At 33.4% G+C, this 19,112-nt stretch overlaps 1 protein-coding gene across 1 annotated transcript; it reads left to right on the top strand.

The window, feature by feature from the left end:
- The first annotated feature begins 10,560 nt into the window (after positions 1-10,560).
- LOC104892576 (probable trehalase) lies at positions 10,561-17,182 on the top strand. Its single transcript, XM_010678543.4, has 11 exons — positions 10,561-11,523; positions 13,180-13,299; positions 14,222-14,337; positions 14,438-14,538; positions 14,625-14,734; positions 15,286-15,358; positions 15,439-15,594; positions 15,667-15,754; positions 16,090-16,186; positions 16,282-16,495; positions 16,896-17,182. The coding sequence occupies exons 1-11, from the start codon at positions 10,925-10,927 to the stop codon at positions 16,980-16,982; spliced, it is 1,761 nt and encodes a 586-aa protein (XP_010676845.1). The 5' UTR covers positions 10,561-10,924; the 3' UTR covers positions 16,983-17,182.
- The last annotated feature ends 1,930 nt before the right edge of the window (positions 17,183-19,112 follow it).

Below are 19,112 nucleotides of genomic sequence, written 5' to 3' on the forward strand. Positions count from 1 at the left end.
GTATACACAAAAGACACAATATCACACCATCACAAAGTATATTCTACTGTAAAGAATTTCCTTACCAGAAAATATCTCCCACTACTGCTATTCTTATATGACAAATTGAACCTCTAAATAGGCACAAACTACACATTTTTTTCTCGACAAACTTCAATTTACAGTTAGCAAAAATTACCCTTAAATGTATCCTGCCAAGCTACAAAATTACTGCCTAAGAAGCTGGACTGAACAGTGAACACTGGCCTGTATATCAGAAGCAAGTATATCAATGTGAGTGTACTTTACCCCAGTACTAATCCACAATATTGTTGCTAAAGAGTTTAAACTGTTTCGCATCGAGAATCAACTTCCTGAAAGAAGAGATAGCGCCTAGAAGTCCAGCACCAGTGCAGATGATGATGATCGAAATGTTAACCAAGTAAACGGCTGATTTGTTTGATGGTTTATGAGTCATGTTGTAAAGAAGCATAGGAAGGATGAAATCCAAGGGGTATGAACCAATTCCTACTACACTGCTGATGTCTCCAAAAAATGGGAGCATTGCCGCAAAAAATCCTCAAACTACCATGTATGCTGTACGAACTATTATCCTTGGGATCAAGTTTCTCTTAGAGAACATTTTATGGTTTGGATCTGCTGATTTCTTCTCCATTATCTCAAATGCTACTTGAGAGTAAACCTGTTCAAATGCTTAGTTTTAGTCAATCTGAAGCAACCTGTACTAGTATTTAGTTTCGTTCTTTTTACGAGGATCTAACTTCCTTTTGTACAAGTATCACAAACACCATGGATAGTGAACTTAATAGTTGGTAAATCAATCACTAAGTATTTCCCATTTAGTTTGTTTAGTAGGGACAAGCTGGCAAGACCGCAACGCTTGTGCCACAATAGCAGATCTTCTTCAATCGCGCTTTTCTAGAAAGTGGTTTAGTCAATATGTCAGCTATTTGATTTTCAGTAGGACAAAATTCAACTTTTACAAGACCTTTTTCTACATTAACCTTAAGAATAATGATGCCTAATGTGTATATGCTTGACCCTTGAAAATGCAAATAACACTAGTAGTATCACAGTAGATATAAACACACTTAAACTTTATACGAAAGTCTTTTACATGTTGCTTGATCCGAACAGCACGCAGCAGCAGCCACATACTCAACCTCTACAGTGGACAAAGCAACTCTATTTTGCTTCTTTGAACTCCATGAGACCAAGCTTATTCCTAGGTACTAAACAATGTCTGATGTGCTCTTGCTATTAACCAAGTCCCTAGCATAATCCGCATCCGAATAACTTACAAAATCAAAAATATCATTTCGAGGATTCCTTTCAAATACCTAAGAATTCTCTTAGTTGTTATTAAGTGAGGTTCTTTAGGATTTGATTGGAATCGTGCACATAAACCAACACTAAAAGCAATATTTGGTCTACTTGCAATTAAGTAGTGTAAAGAATCAATCATATCTCTATATTGCTTCTCGTTACACACTTACCATTTGAATGTTCATCTAACCTTGTTCTTGAATCTTTCACATGATTTTGGTATGAATATGTCTGTTCCTTTTTGTAACACCCCCAAATTACTCACTTTTAAATAAATAATTTAGTAATAATATTTGAGTAATTTAGGAGTATTACCGCCACGTGACTAACACGCTTTTGGCAATCGACTACTAACTAACAAAATAACTTACAACAAAAGACTTTTAACCAAAAATAATAATACTTCTTTACTGATAAAAGTAAATATTGTCTCAAAACTCAATATAATTAAAAACCCTAATCTAGGTGAAGATCCCCTTCCTATTATGCTCCCATGCACATCCAAAATTCACCTGCAAAAATGCTTACCAAAAAGGTAAACAGGGCAAAGCCAAATAGGAAAAAAGGAAATACGCGTCAGTATAAAATTGAGTAAGAAATGTACTAGATAAGTAACACATTTGTTAGTTCATAACAATTTTTCATTTCGAAAACTCCATCATCAATAATTCAAGAATAACTCTTTAAGAATAAACTATTTTCAAACACTTAATAATAATTCAAGAATAACATTTTAAGAACAAACTCTTTCCAAATTTGAATAATAATTCAAGAATAACCTTTAAGAACAAACTCTTTCCAAACACTTGAATAATAATTCAAGAATAACCTTTTAAGAACAAACTCTTTCCAAACAACTTGGATTAAAAATAATCCTGAAAACAATTCCTCTTCTTATCTCCCCTTCTATTTTGCTAAGTGTGCACACCCCCAAGCTAGTCATCCCATGACGGAGCTATATCAAGGGGTAATTGTAATTGCCAACAAGTGGACTTTGAAGCTCTTGATATTAATCAAGCGGAAATAATAATAATATGACTTGTAAGTCATGAAAAACCTCCTTTCCTCATAAACTTATTCTTATACTTGAGCTTTCTCATAACCAACCAATAAGTAATTTACCACATGAACTTAATCATGACTGACCTATCATGAGCATAATATTTTTGAGTAAGAAATATGAAAATATTTTTCTTAAACCAAAGAAAATTGAAACTTGAATAAGAAATATAAAATTAGAATAGATAGGAAGAGAAAGAACAACTTTGAAATAAGAGAGTATGGATTCTTTAAAGTTTTTGTGTGAAAAAGATGGCTTAGGGCTTGTTCTCCCCAGCTTATTTTCAGTTCAGTTTATTTCAGTTCAGTTCAGCTTTAATAAGTTCAGTTCAGTTCAGCTCCAATAAGTTCAATTCAGCTCAGCTCAGCTCTTTTATAATCATTTTGTTAAATATTATTATTATGTTGGTATAATTTATTTTACTAATTACTGTTATTATTATTATTATTATTATTATCATTATTATTATTATTTAAATATATATCATTACTATTAAGTATTATTATTGTTGTTGTTTCTATATATTATTTTGTTTATTATACCTTTACTCATTATTATTACTATTATTATTAGGAGGAACATGGTTTAGGTCAAAGCACAAATAAACCCACTTTTTTAGCCTATAAACCAATCAAATCGCGTCAAGACGTTTTATGATGTAATTTTCGCGGTCCAACCCAATCATTATTTTTGTTACTAATATTTTTATATTATTAAATCTAATTATTAAAATAGTAATATTAATTTACTTCTTAGATATTATTGTTATTATATATCATCAAGTATTAATATATTAATACAAATAATATAAAATGATTATTATTAATTATCATTATTATCATTAATTATTATTATTATTATTAATTAATAATTATTAATATTATTTATTTATAACTATCATTTAAAAATATCAAAAATACTATTATTATTATTCATTATTATTACTTATCATTATAATTATTATTTAATATTCATATTATTATTGTTTAAAATATTATTTATATATTTATTACATTCAATTTCATTCGATTTAATTTAATTCAATTCAATTCAATTCAATTCAATTCAATTCAGTTCAGTTCAGTTCAGTTCAGTTCAGTTCAATTCAGTTCAGTTCAGTTCAGTTCAGCTCCAATAAGTTCAGTTCAGTTCAGTTCAGCTGTTTTATGCCGAAGAGAACATGCCCTTAAGGTATGCGGTATTTACAGGAGTAGAATATGTAGTACTTAATTTCAAAAATTAAATACTTTGTAACATTCACCATAAATTAGGAGATTAAACCAAGATTTGTAACTTCCATCATAAATTTGGAAGTCATAGGAAAACAAAACTTCTTCCAATCACCATAAATCCCATAGGAATATATGGCCCCCAAATTTTTTTTTTTTTTTTGGTTTTCTGAATTTTTTGACTAGGATTTAATACCAAAAGCTTAACAAATCCAATTTTGGCGCCATATTCCCGCAAAAATAATTAAAAATCAGTGAAAATACTATAATATCCTTTTCTTAAAATATTCATTTCAGAAAATAAATATAAAATTATTTAAATCAAAAATTCCGAGTTTAGACTGAACCGAACCGAAAATTCTGGTCCGACCCTAGTCTTTTCACAACCTTATAATTGTGTTATTGGCTTTTAGAGATGCTTCTTTAAGTTTTATTTATCCTGAGTTGCCTCTGCAGCCATAGGAAAAATATAGCGGATGCAATCGCGTTATTGCGGAAGAGTGTGCTTTGGTCCAGGATTGGACCGAAATCTGGAAATTCATCTTTCCTATTTTTTTATCCCATGTTGTGTCGCAACTCCATTTTCCAACAAAACACCAAAGTTTGTTACATATTAGGAGAAGAGGTTGTTATACAAGATGAAATAGTTATAATGTAATATGTTGTTGGATTTGTCTTAATGTATATTTTCAGAAAATCAAAATTTTATACTTTACTCTAATACATAATTAAAGATATTAGTAGTCAAAGTAGTGCATCGACAAGCGTTTTAGTCAACAATGTAGCATCTATTTTAAAACGGATGAAGTACAAAAAATGGAAGATGAAAAATGGTTCTATCAATCTAATGTGTTACCTGAAGATATATTATAAAACTAACTGTTGAAAATGATGGGGAAAAATTTTGTACCTAGTGGGAGGAGTGTATCAAACAAGTTCGAACGAGATGTTAGTTACACAAGTGCTTCACTATCGGCTCAAGATTGTCTACCTCTTCACTAGTGTAGTATCTTAATCTATTTTTTTTTTGTAGATATTAGTTTTGATGATTCAAGTTGTAGATATTTGGTTAACAAAGCTTCTGTATACATATTTGGTTATATGGTGCGAAATATTTGGTTCATCACTCACGAATTTCTTGAATATAGTGGTTATCAATTTAGTGGTGAATACATGACAGACTTTTTCCACACGCTTTTTGATATTCGATATGAATTTTTCCCAAAGTGTTTAAGTTTTGGTCCATTGAAAGGAGCAATCAGAAAATTGTGTTTAGAGAATACAAATGTTAATCACTTGTAAGAATCATATTTTGTAACTACATTCATGATATCTGAACCGGTTAGATTTAAAGTACTGGGTAATGAAATATCAGATCGAATAAACTTAAGAGTCGATTTTGAGGTTTCAAACTTTGTAAAGCTACTCGTTCGAAATTGGAGAAAGTTGTCAAATGCTTTGTTTTTGTCCCATCACGAGGTTCCATGGAGAAATGTGCTTAGTTTGACGAATATTAGTCCAGAACTTGGAGTCGTAGATGGACATAAATGGTCATATCTCACTTGTTTTTCATCGGAATCAAACTTTTGACCAGGCGCTGGAAAGCTATCGAGCAAAATTTTCATATCCAACTTGAATCTTACCAAAATATTAAGTATGTTGTGAAACAGGGACGAGCCTATTAAGGGTTCTAGGTGGCACGTGCCCCACCAAAAAAAAAAATCGGATTCTTTTTACTTTTAACATCAAGCAGATTTTTTACAATAGGTTAAAATTAAAACGCGCGTAATAATTACATATAATGCAACTTGGTCCAGTGGTTCTCTTAGTATCATGTAAATGCTCTTGCCGCGGCCCGCGGGTTCGATTCCCCTACACGCATTTTATGCTTTCTTTTTTTTTTACTTTTTTTTCCTTTTTTTTTTCCTTTTTTTCTTTTCTTTCATATTTGCTTAATACCTTTTGTTTTGTTTTGTTTTTTCTTTTTCTTTTACTTCTTACTCTTTCTCTTCACTATTTTAGCATTTTTTTTCTTCTTCATTCTTCTTCTTCATTTCATATTTTAAATAGTATCCATCTCCCTGAGTTCCAGCTCTAATTTTAACCATTTTTTTGTTTGTGATATAGCGATTACTTTTTCTTTCCTTTACAAATAAATGCAAAAATGGAGATAGTATTGAATACTTAATAATATTACCTCTCAAGGCGGGATGGAACCGCAGCCCTTTTTCGTGGGAATCCTGCTTACACTGAAACCAGATGTGGGAAGTCATCTTTAGGGCAAGCTGCATTTAGGTCTCTGAAGTCGACACACACTCGTACTTGTCTGTTCTGTTTTTCTTGCATACTGGCAAGATGTTCTAAATAAAAGAAACTTGGGTTGGGAAATTGGATAATTTATTAAGGTTGTGAAAATTAAATTGTTGCATTGTTTTAAAATATGATATTATGATTTTTCTTTTGTAATTTGGTGCCCCACCAAATTCGAAATCCTGGATCCGCCCCTGCTGTGAGATATGACCTTTTGAAATTGACCCTTATGCACAAACACTTATAAACAAATGGAGTTACTCTGATGAATAGATGGAGTTACTCTTATGACCAAATGGAGTTACTTGTATGAGTATGTGGTTAAATTTAGCAATAAAGGGTGTCACTCCTATAAAGAAATGTGGTTACTCTTATAAGCAAATGCGGTTACTTTTATGAACCTTTGGGGTTAATCGTATGATTAAATGAGATTACTTGTATGATTTATTGAAGTTATTTATATAAATAAATGAGGTTACTAGTATGAATTAACCGGGTACTCATAAGATTAAATGAGTTTACTCATAGATTAAATGACATTACTAGTATGAATTAATTGGGTTACTCATATGATCATAAAAATGGGGTTACTCATATAATAAAATGGGATTACTTTTGTGAACATGTTAGGGTTACTTGATCAAATAGGGTCATTATATGATTAAATAAGGTTAATATTGTGAACTAATGAGGTTACTCGTATGAAAAAACGAAGTTAGTTTTGTGAACAAATGAGGTTACTCATTTGAATAAATGAGGTTATTAATCAGTTTACTTTTATGAATGAATGAAGTTACTCATTTGAATAAATGCAGTTACTTTTGTGAACCTTTAGGGTTACTCGTAAGATTAAATGAGGTTACTCGCCTGATTTATTGAAGTTACTTGTATAAATGAACGAGGTTACTAGTATGAATTAATTGAGTTATTCATAAGGTTAAACGAGGTTACTCATAGATTAAATGACATTACTAGTATCGAGTTACTCATATGATAAAAATGGGGTTACTCATATGATAAAAATAGGGTTACTCATATAATAAAATGGGGTTACTTTTGTGAACAATTGTGAGGAAGATGGATGAGTAACCCCAATTGACACCCTTTTATTGTTAAAAATAACCACATACTCATACAAGTAATTCCATTTCGTCATAAGGGTAACTCCATCTCTTCATAAGAGGAACTCCCTTTGTTTATAAGTGTTTGTGCATAAGGGTCAACTTTAAAAGGTCATATCTCACAACACATTTAATATTTTGGGAAGATCCAAGTTGGAGATGAAACTTTGGGTCGATAGCTTTCCAACGCTTAGTCAAAAGCTCAATTCTGATGAAAAACGAGTGAGATATGATTATTTGAAATGAGCTGATGGACTGATAGCATGTCGCGCGCGGCCACACCTGTAATTTCATGTGTTGCTGGCCACACACAAGACGCGCCGTAAATTGTATATATATTCGCTATCCTTTAATGAGATGGGTTGACTAAAATTCCTAACAACTTTGCAGATAGGGGTGTTTGCGGTTTGGGTTGGTGCGGTTCGGGATGTAACCCAACCCAAACCGCAAATATACGGTTTGATATTTTTCCAACCCAAACCGAACCGCACAAAAACGGTTTGGTGCGGTTTGACTAATTTTTCCTCCGCGACATTAATTTTGTAATATAAAAGTAATTTTTTTTTTGTTAATAAGAGTCCAAATAGCAAAAGTGTTAAAGTTCTTTATTTCAAACTTCTTTTTCAGTTTTATACTTGTATGTCACCTTGTCAAGTGTATTTAAATTATTTTCTTTAAAAAAACATATAAAATTGCGGTTTGCGGTGCGGTTTTGGCTTCCAAAAATTTAAGTGAAAGTATTGGTTCAGACTGTCTGACCCAATATGTTCGTCGGACGAATCTGACCCAATATGTTCGTCGGACGAAGGAGAACGTCGCCGCGGCTCCTTTTCTTACTCGATTCTTGCTCAATTATCTACCCTGATTCGATGCGAGTTATTGCTTTCAATTCTAATTCTTATGATGTTGATCAAATGGTTGATGATATATGATTATAGCTTCATTGATGATGATAGTTGCATTGGTTGATGTTGATAGTTGCATTAGTTGATGTCGATGTCGATGTCCGTGAATGGTGATGAACTGATGAATAATATTCGTGACTTCAAAGTACACGATGCGTTCGCAATGATAAAATCCACCATAAGTGGAGGAAGGAGTTTAAAATCGATGAGTTGCTTAAAGAAGATTTCAGTGATGATTTGGAGAAGATGGTTTTCATGCATGGATTTAGCAAAGAAGGTCCCCTATGTGTTATAATGTTTATGGTGCTTTTCAAGATAAGGAATTGTACCAGAAAACATTCTCTGATGAAGAAAAAAGGCAGAGATTTATGAAATGGAGGATACAGTTGTTGGAGAAAAGTATTAGTTGGATTTCAACTGGAAAAAAATGAAGACTAACTGAAAAAAATTAGAAACTAACTGAAAAATATTAACTGAAAAAAAATTAAGACTAACTGAAAAAAATGAAGACTAACTGAAAAACATTAGAAACTAACTGAAAAACATTAACTAAATGATGACCAACTGAAAAAAATGAAGACTAACTGAAAAAAATTAAGACTAACTGAAAAAAAAAATGAAGACTAACTGAAAAAAAATTAGAAACTAACTAAAAAACATTAACTAAATGATGACCAACTGAAAAAAATGAAGACTAACTGAAAAAAATTAAGACTAACTGAAAAAAATGAAGACTAGCTGAAAAAAAATGAAGACCAATTGAAACCCAAGTGCTTCTAACTGATATGGTCCGACCAGTTATATTGTGTCAGACGAGTCTGACACAATACCTTCTCAAAATTAAAACCCAACCTAAACTGCAAACTGCGGTTTGCTTGAAATCATAACCCAAACCGCAAACCAACGCAAACCGCGAAAAACGATTTCGGTTGCGGTTTGGTGCGGTCCAGACCGCACTCTGAACAACCCTAATTGCATGTAGGAATACATACTGAACTAAACTCCTTATTAACCTAATATTCCAATACGACCCATGAGTATCATCATTGTAACTTGTAAGAATTTTGCGGTATCAATTGAATTTTGTTCTTTTTCCTTCTCAAATTATGTTTTCAAAAATTTCCACGTTTATTGTTTTCAGCACAATGTCAAATTCTCCGTGTCGAGATTGATTTCGGCATATTGAACAGAACGATTGGATGATGGATGAACCTAAAGTTCCAATTCCAGCAAAAAAATTGGGTCGTTTCACATTTGTCTATATTATTATAGCTATGTAGTATAATGTATGTGAAAAACAAGAGATTTATGAGAACATTAAATCCTAAATTTGAAATTCATCTTAAAACTCAGCAAATCATTTATCTGTTTCTTATTCAGTAACCAAAAAAAGTTATGAGTTTTGGTGTTTTTGGTTGATTTCTTTACTGTTTGTTTGGCAGAGAAGATTTAGAAGGAAAAGAAAAGAGGTGGAATTAACTTTGTTACTTTTCAATGTTTGGTTCATTAAAAAAATTTTACGGGAAAGGAAATGGAAGCAATCAGAAGGAAAGACTCTTTAATAAAATATCACTTTTCTTTCCTCCCAGAAGCGAGGGAATTTGGGAAGAAAGAGAAAATTTATACCAAATATGGAAAATTAAGTTTTTTTCCTTTATCTTTCATTCTTTTGCTTTCTCTCCTCTTCTTTTCTTTTCCTTTACTAAAAAAAATTGAACCAAACATATTGTTAATTTCCACAACTGCAACTTTTTCTTCATATGAAGATTTTTCAGGCTTTTTTGGGCATTCAAGTTAGTTAATTTGCTATTTTAGAGAATTGTGTCAATAGTTAGAGTAATTGGATCATTTGGGAAGTTTATTTCTTCAAGCAAAAACATTTGATTAAATATAAGTTTCTCTTTTTCTGTAGTATAAACTTGCATGTTTTGTTGAATAATGTCTGTTGTTTTCCCCATTTATTTAATTAAACCTTTGATTAGCTTCTAAGCAACAATCATAAGTTGATTGAATGTCTTTCAAAAAAAAAAAAAGTTGATTGAATGAGTGTGAAAGCTAATCTCACAAAGGCGATTCTCCACAAACTTTGTGTTAGATTGTGTAAAACTCCGTGATCTGGAGAGTTTACAATCCTAGTCCTACCGTAATTAGGTATCTATACAAAGTATTAGAGAAATGATAAACGTATAATTGATAGATGCAAAAAAACATCTATCAAGGGTAATCAAGTCTTTTCGCATATTAAAGTGAGGGGTACTAAAGTCCTTTCCTTAGGGGACCACAAGTACCTTTTGTTGGAATATATTATTATGAGTTGGTCTTATAAGAGACCGTCTAATTTTAATTTAAAATTAGGCAACATATTAAGCTCAATAGAAAGAAGATAAGTAATGGGCTTTTTGAATAAAGTTATGGGCTTTTTGAATAAAATGATAAACTTAAGTTAGTCTAATTTTAACATAAAATTAGACCGTCTCTTTTAATAACTTGTGTATTATTATAATGCCTGATAGATGTTTTTTTCATCTATCAAATAGATGTTTATCATTTCTCCAAAGTATTATCCTAATAGAAAAAGAAAATATTATCCTAATATTATTCTCTATCACTTTGTTCTCCCCAAGAAAAAACATGTTTGATTAACTAATTAATTATACTAGAAATCATAACTTTTTTTTTCTTAAAGCGGAGAATCTAATCATTGATTTAGTTCTTCATCATCTTCCCCACTTAAAGCTAGGTTCACTTCTTCGATTGAAATCTCCCACTTACTGAAACTTCATGGTGGTAAATCATTGAGAAAGATCCAACCACATAATTTTAATTTCAAAAAAAAAAAAAAGGGGCAAAACCACATTTTTTTGACTTGCTTTCTAGTCGTCGGTTTGAAAATGATGTCTTCAATCTCTATTTGTATAAATTCATCCCATCAGATTTTAATTCATTTCAAAATCCCAAATTTTCTCTCTAAAAATGGCAAATTTTTATGCTAGAATTTGCAGTTTTACAGTGATTTTAATAATTCTCTCTTTAACTTTGCCAGTCATGTCACACCCACCAACCTGTAGTGCTGCTATTGATACAGGTCCATTAACTCCCACTATCCCTCTCATAGCTTTCTTAGAACAAGTCCAAGAAACTGCCCTCAATACTTTTGGACCCAAAAACTTTGATCCCAAACTTTATATTGATTTCTCATTGAAATCTAATCTTTCAATCACTCAGAAAGCATTTGCTAGATTGCCAAGAACACAAAATGGTATAGTTTCGGCTGTCGAATTACAAAGGTTCATACAAGAACACTTTAATGGAGCTGGGGATGATTTGATTTATGCTAAACCAGCTGATTTTGTGGCTGAGCCACATGGGTTTTTACCAAAAGTGAAGAACCCTGATGTTAGAGCTTGGGCATTGCAAGTTCATTCATTATGGAAGAATTTGAGTAGAAAGGTTTCACCTGCTGTAAAAGAGTACCCTGAATTACATACTTTGCTTCCTGTGCCTGAATCTTGTATTATTCCTGGTTCAAGGTTTAGAGAGGTCTATTACTGGGATTCTTATTGGGTTATCAGGTTTGATCTTCAACATTGTTTTTTCTTTAATTTATTGTAGTCTAGGGGAGGATCTAGGGATGGTCTACCCGGGCCTCGGCCCACCCCATGATCCAGAATAATTATAAGTAACCTATTTGGGATAGTAATGCAAATAGGTATGGTGGAGCAGGTGGTTTTCAAAAAAATTAATCAATAAGTTCGGCCCACCCTATATAAAAATTCTATTAATTTACATATTTTCTTAGCTTCTAATTGGTTAAGTTGCTTGCTCAACCTAAGAAAGGGGTGTGTTCTTGTCCACTTATTGTGTGGTTTGATGTTGATGTTTTATTCATTTATTGACTGACTAATATAATACAAAAATTTCAGATTCCAAGGACACAAGGTTCCATCTGTTTTAGTTTGGGTGGTGTTGAAAGTGCATGTTTTTTTTTTTTCTATTAGAGTAATAGTAATACATGTTATAATCAAGGTTGCAAACCCCTATAAGGTTGACTTTGTTAGTGTTTGAGTTGTTAACTGATGTAGAACATACATCCTCCGTTTTTTTGACTTTTGATACTATTCACATGTGTAGCTTTGACTATCTTTTGTGATTTATACTTTAGAAAAGATATACCCATGTGAGATTTGTTAGATTCGTCTCAATGTATATTTTCATAATATCAATTTTTTGTAATTTTTGCTTAATCAATTAGAGATATAAAAGCTTAAAATAGTGCATTGAGATGTGTGTCCAAAGGAAACGGGTCAACTAAAAAAATAGAATGGTAGTTTTCAATAATTTGACAAATTTGTTGTTGATGCTGAAACATTGAACAATTGGTATATTTAATTGTTGACAATGAAGACTTATGAGCCAGACCTTTGCACTTGTTTGAAGTCATATTGCTTTAGATATCTAGCATGATATCATCATTTAGAAAAAGCCCATGCTCAGTTTTGCTTACAGTCGTCACAGCTTACAAGGACAAGTAAAGATAGCAGTATCGTCGTTAGTTGTCTCGTATTAAAAAATTATTAAGAAAAATATATATAATACTCGGGCAGTGTGTCTGTCAATTTCATATTACATTCAGAGACAACATGGCTGATCTAATTCGAGTACTTCCTCCGTTTCATATTACTCGCTACACTTCTCAATTCACAAACTCTTTGACAATTTTTGGAGAAGAGAGATGTAGAGAGTAAAAAAGAAAAGGAACCCATGTGGAGGAGAGAGATAGAGAAAGTTTATTGCCCAAACAGGAAGTGTAGCAAACTAGCAACTAGCAAGTAATGTGAAACTTCCCACAATGGAAAGTGTAGCGAGTATTATGAAACGGAGGAAGTAGTTCAAATCTTGCATCTGGATGATGTTTTCTTGGTGGGCACAATCTAATTTGTGGTATTCTTGTGTTTCTCTATCTTGAAGTTTAGAGTTACTAGAACATGTAATTTTCTGCTTGGACATAGACCTATCTTTAATAGGATAGAGTTATCAGGATTTAAATGAAAGTCCTCTGCCACAGATCTCCCATTCTCATTTTTTTGGAGTACCTTAATCTTGCCATATCTATGCAGGAATGAAGAGTATACTATTTCAAAAGACTGTATAGTGTATAATATGTTAGTATAACGTTCAACGCTGGAAAGAGTTGTTATGTATTATGAGATTTATATCTTTGTTTGCAGGGGCTTGCTAGCTAGTAAAATGCACAAGACTGCAACAGCAATCGTAACTAACCTCATATATCTTGTTGACAAGTATGGACATGTGCTTAATGGTGCCAGAGCATATTACACCAATCGCAGGTGACTGAGACTTTTTCATATCTAGTATATATTTTTTCGAATTATAAATCATCGGACATTAGTTTGACCATGATTGTGAGGCAGCTTTACTAAGCTATGAGTTATCAGGACTTAGGCTACTATGGTACCATTTCTATCTTATGAGAAGTAGAACATGCCCAATGCATAAAGTATTTAGCTAGTTATCATGCGATATACATTTTATAGATAGATGTTTCTTTTCCCCACCGAAAAGCTCCATGTGATTAATAATACTAATGTATTAAAACTGGAAAACTGTAAAGCTAATTTTAGAGTCCATGGAGAGCCAGAAAGTCTGATGGATGAAGTGCAAAACTGGAAATAGAATAAAGGTGAAAGATACTGTTGTTACAGAGTTTGTAGTATGAAAGAGAGTTTGAGGGATAAACACACGCCGTGTACTGTTTCCGCTCCCCCATAAGGTTTGTCCTAGTTGATTTTTCACAAACTTTGAGAAGATCATTAATGAATTGACATATAATTAACAGTGTATGATTTGGTAAATTTGCATTTGTAAATGAAGGAATGTATTAAAATTAGAAAAACAAAAAAAAGATATGGGGACAATTTTGTTAGACGAAGGGCATATTTCTCTCATTTACAAGACAGTCTGTTGTGGGCTTAGGGAAGTCGATATGTATGCAGATAACTGTTTGGTTAGACTCTAGATTGGAAAAAGGTTAGGCTACAAGTAAGAGGCATATCATAGTTTGCTTAAGGTATCTGATTTTGTCCATCACAGAATTGTTATTCTTAATGGCTGATCTTGCATCAAAGTTTTGGAGACAGGCATCCATAATGTTAAAGTTTCGACCTTTATATGCTGCCAAATATTTTACTCCAACTATTTAGGCATCTATTGATTGGACTGTGAAACATCTGAAGTTTCTTTCTTCTATAGCCAACCTCCTCTATTGAGCTCAATGGTGCATGCGATTTACCAAAGAACAGGTGACATGAATCTGGTTAAGAAGGCTCTTCCTGCCCTACTCAAAGAATATAAATTTTGGAATTCAGGTGCCTATAACGTGGTTATATTTGTTTTCATATCGGCTTTCTGATCATTTTTCGTGTCTACTGATTCCACTGTTCTATTGTAACCCAACTTGTTTGGTAGGAATGCATCAGGTGACAATTCGTGATTCTAGAGGCTGCAGTCACAATTTGAGTAGATATTATGCTATGTGGAATACACCAAGGCCAGAATCTTCGACTATTGTATGCTCATCTTCCACTTTGCAACAGGAAAGTAAGAGCTGTACAATCCAAGCATACATTTGACTCTTTGATTGTTCTTTCTGCAGGACCAGGAAACCGCTTCAAAGCTGCCTGCTGGAGCTGATAAACAGAAGCTCTACCGTGAGATTGCTTCAGCTGCTGAATCTGGATGGGATTTTAGTACACGATGGATGAGGTAAAAAAATGGGATTGGTTTCATGGTAAATCATTCATCTCCCTCTTCATTTTTTTTTTGTGGGCATTGCTTGTGCCATGATTCTCTCTGTTATATGCTCAACAGAAAACCATCAGCTTTTCATGATTATACAAGATTCAGACATTTAAATTGAAAATTATAGCTACCTTCAGATAGATAATTACAGTTACCTTCTTTAGATATATTGCATTAGTCGTGGTCTCTAGTCTAGTATCGAATAAAATGGATGGCAAGCAACATTCAGAGGGTGTCAAACTGTTTGTCCAATTATCCTTCAATTCTTAGATAGTGTACTCTAATCCAGTAATTAAACCTTGTAGGAGATATTACAATTTAAAAATCACAAGCCCATGTTTCTTCCCAGTTTTCTTAGTTGTGAAATGCATATATCTGCTCGGGTCTGCTATGGTCCTGAAAAAGGGATATCAGCAAAGCTTATTGTGATTTTGCACAAAAAAGAGTATGTTTTGGTTTACCATTTGATGGCCTGTTGTCATATGGGATGAAGAGTTTACCGTGTCTTACTGCAGGAATACGTCTGATCTAACAACATTGACCACAACAACAATAATACCTGTAGATTTGAATGCCTACATACTCAAGGTATGTTTTAGTTACATGACATGAGGTCAATTTGGTGGTTCTTGCTGTGTGCTAAAAACTGTTCCCTCTGCTCTCCTCAGATGGAGCTTGATATAACTTTCCTTGCAAAAGTAGCGGGAGAAAATAGCATTGCTGTGCAATTTCTTGAAGCTTCTCAAGCAAGAGAGAAGGCATTTAGCTCTATCTTCTGGAATGAAAAGATGAGCCAATGGCTTGACTGCTGGATCACTTGCAAGGTGAGATTTGAATACATCCTATTGTTATATGCTTTCTTGAATATTTTTTGACCTCTTTGTTAAATCTCACAGGATAATCAAACTTGGGAAGCTTCTCATCAGAATCAGAATTTGTTTGCTTCTAACTTCGTTCCTTTATGGATTAAGCCATTTGATTCAGGTAATTATCATGCTCCCTCATATTACTTATGTTATAGCTCTTTGTTATGTTAGGCCACTTTCTCTGCTTTTGGTAAAAGTACTTCGGGATACTGTTGTCCTCGTCTAAACTCATTTTTTGCTATATATTTACGGACATAAGATCACCTAAGAGTTAACTTGTCTTGCTGCTGGGGTGTTCGTGTCATTGCTATTCCTTATGGATTCTTCGGTATACTGTTGTCCTCCTATATGGCTATATTGGAATACGGTCTCTTCAATCTGCCTGTAGCAGGATCACAGATGATGAAAGATTTATATATTGCAATGTAGTATGAGTGACTTTGTATTTTGAAGCTCACTTGGCGGAGAAGGTCATGAAAAGCCTTGCAAGTTCAGGCTTGGTTTGTGCTGCTGGGATTGCTACTTCTTTAACAAATTCAGGAGAACAATGGTTATTTGCCTATTACCCTTCTTTCATAAATCTCAAGTAATGCATTTTTGTATGTTTTTAGCTTTGTATCGAGTTGATAGAGATTGTGTGACCAGGGATTATCCTAATGGCTGGGCTCCCATGCAACATATCATAATTGAAGCTCTTGCAAAGTCCGGATCCAAGGAAGCCTATACAATGGCAGAAGATATAGCTATCAGGTGGATTAGGACCAACCATGCAAGCTACAAGCAAACTGGAGATATGCATGAAAAATACAATGTAGAAAAATGTGGGGAATATGGAAGCGGTGGTGAATATATACCTCAGGTATTTATCTGAAGAATAAGTAGCATGTCAATTCTTTGGAGATAAAGTATTTAGGATTCAGTTTCTCAGTGCTAAGGGCCTGTTCTCCCCAGCTTATTTTCTATTCAATTCAGTTCAGTTCAGATCAGTTCAGTTCAGTTCAGTTCAGTTCAGTTCAGTTCAGATCAGTTCAGTTCAGTTCAGTTCAGCTCTTGACAATGCTTTTACTCTCACATATCACTATTCATTTCAGTTCAGTTCGGTTCAGTTCAGTTGTTTTATGCCGAAGAGAACAGACCCTAACTCAACTGAATATATAATCTTCACTGAAATTTTTCCTTGATTTTGTGGGGGTTGGAAAAGAGCTTATACAAAGAAACATATATGTTTCTCGCTGATATAAATTTGATTTTACTCGCAGACTGGTTTTGGCTGGACAAACGGTGTTGTATTGGCATTATTAGAAGAATTTGGATGGCCAGAAGATAGAAAACTTGATTGTAAATGAACAGGGAGCTGCAGAATATGGGCTGTTGCTTCTTGCTAAGCAGTTATTCACACAGTTGGCTTGTTGGAACCTGTTCAACTGGTGGATAGCTATATAATACCTGATTTACTATATGTTACCATTGGGCCTCTGATAGCATTGTGGATGTGTTTAATTGTTGGCAAGCTGCTGCATGAAATAAAACGCGGTCTTTTCCGTTATTGTCGTTATGGTGGTAATAATAAATATGACCGTGCATATATAATGGTTTACAATAATTATGGATCCATATTTTAAAATTTAGAATCATTTTGAAACATTAAATTTCAATGGTCATAATTATTTATGACCACCATGGAATTTTCAATCTTTTTCGCGTTTGTTCTAATATTACTTATCTTCTTCTATATCGTGTCTTACTTTGTGCAACAATCATATTTGAACTTAGCATGGAATAACATCTACTGTGGATCTCAGACGAACACTGAACTTATCCATGATTATTGTTATTAATATCAATGAATTTCATGGTGCTCTTTGAGAATATATATGCATGACCAAGATATATACTGCTTCAATCAGTCTATTTTCTAGGCTCACCTGCATTCCCTTGGAAGAAGAGGAAAATTTCTCATCATGCATTCTTATTGCTTAAAACAAGTGATTTATCATAATGTGAAGAATCGCTCAGTTTGTTTAGGGATTCTGGAAAGAAGTACTCTCTCAATTCTAAGATATAGTGTTTACTTCTTTCTTTTCACGGGAATAAGGAGATTGAAGAAAGTTGTAGGATTCTAAAAAAGATATGTGAAACTATTGGGTCAGACCGTCTGACCCAATATGTTTCGTCGGGCGAAGTCGCGAGAACGGTGCCGCTGCTCCTTCTTCATCTTCTTCCTCCGCCGCCGCCGCGCCGCTGGTCCTTCTTCATCTTCTTCCTCCGCTACCTTGTTGTGTCGACGATGGACGTTCAAGAGAGAAAGATCCAACTGGTGGCAGCCATTGTTGTAGAGGAGAGAGAAATGAGTTCCTCCATACTTGGTTTTTAGTCTCCAAAAATTTACCAGTAGGATTTGAATCTGACAATAACAACACGACAATAGTCGAACCAATCACCCCACCAGAATCACTGAGTGGTGGATCGGAAGAAGATGCAAAGTTGTTAAAGGTGAAGAATGTATTTGTTGAATTTTCTGAACCAGCAACAACATCAACTACTCATGTTCAATAATTCACCATCTCTTCCATCAATCAATTGTTTCAGCTTTTCTGATTCTAGATCAGACGGCTTAGGAAGCAACCACAATCACAACAACAACAAAGCAGAGGTTAGTGTTACATGAAAGAATAATAAAACTAAGAATCCATGATACTTGATATGGCAAGTCTACCTGGAAAAAAATGAAGACTACCTGAAAAAAAATAAAGACCAACTGAAACCCAAGTAAGTCTAACTGAAGCACAAGAACCAACTGAAAAAAAAAGAAGACTAACTGAAAAAAAATGAAGACTACCTGAAAAAAAATGAAGATTACCTGAAAAAAAAAAGACCAACTGAAACTCAAGTAAGTCTAACTGAAACACAAGTGCTTCTAACTGAAACACAAGTGCTTCTAACTGAAGTGGTCCGACGAGAATATTGTGTCGGACGAGTCCGACACAATACGAACTAATAAAGTACTTTTGTTTTGGAACTACTCTCTTATTCTCTTTTCTGTTCAAAAAGAATTAAAAAACAACAAATTTTCCTATAGAATGGTGGCATGGTGCAAAATAATAAATGGGAGCACTTACTTTTGGCTTTTATCGATACAGTTGGTCTTGTAAGAGACCGTCTACTTTTAATTTAAAAGTAGGCGCGGCCCAAGCCCAATATTAAGAAGAGAATAGATCATTTTTCTTAATATAGTGACTACTTTAATCTATTTAGTGACCATTTTAATCTATTTAGTGACCAGTTTAATCTATTCAATAATAACATTCTTTAATTCATTTAGTGACTGATTTAATCCATTTAGTGACTAGCTTAATCCATTTTGTAAGACTGACGGACTATTTTTAAAAATTGTTTGTTCTAATTCAAAATTTAGAAGGGAAATAAAAGAAGGAGAAGAGAATGGACGACTAGGATGGTGCAAGATACCTAAAAAA

The sequence above is a fragment of the Beta vulgaris genome, chromosome 5, assembly GCF_026745355.1.
Source record: "Beta vulgaris subsp. vulgaris cultivar EL10 chromosome 5, EL10.2, whole genome shotgun sequence".
Classification (NCBI taxonomy): domain Eukaryota; kingdom Viridiplantae; phylum Streptophyta; class Magnoliopsida; order Caryophyllales; family Amaranthaceae; genus Beta; species Beta vulgaris.

What these genes read in the sequence shown, in the direction of transcription:
- LOC104892576 (XM_010678543.4), top strand. Translation starts at nt 10,925, where the DNA reads ATGGCAAATTTTTATGCTAGAATTTGCAGTTTTACAGTGATTTTAATA. An exon ending in ACAAATTCAGGAGAACAATG is followed by an intron (nt 16,187 to 16,281) that starts GTTATTTGCCTA and finishes TTGTGTGACCAG; the next exon opens with GGATTATCCTAATGGCTGGG. An exon ending in GTGGTGAATATATACCTCAG is followed by an intron (nt 16,496 to 16,895) that starts GTATTTATCTGA and finishes TTTTACTCGCAG; the next exon opens with ACTGGTTTTGGCTGGACAAA.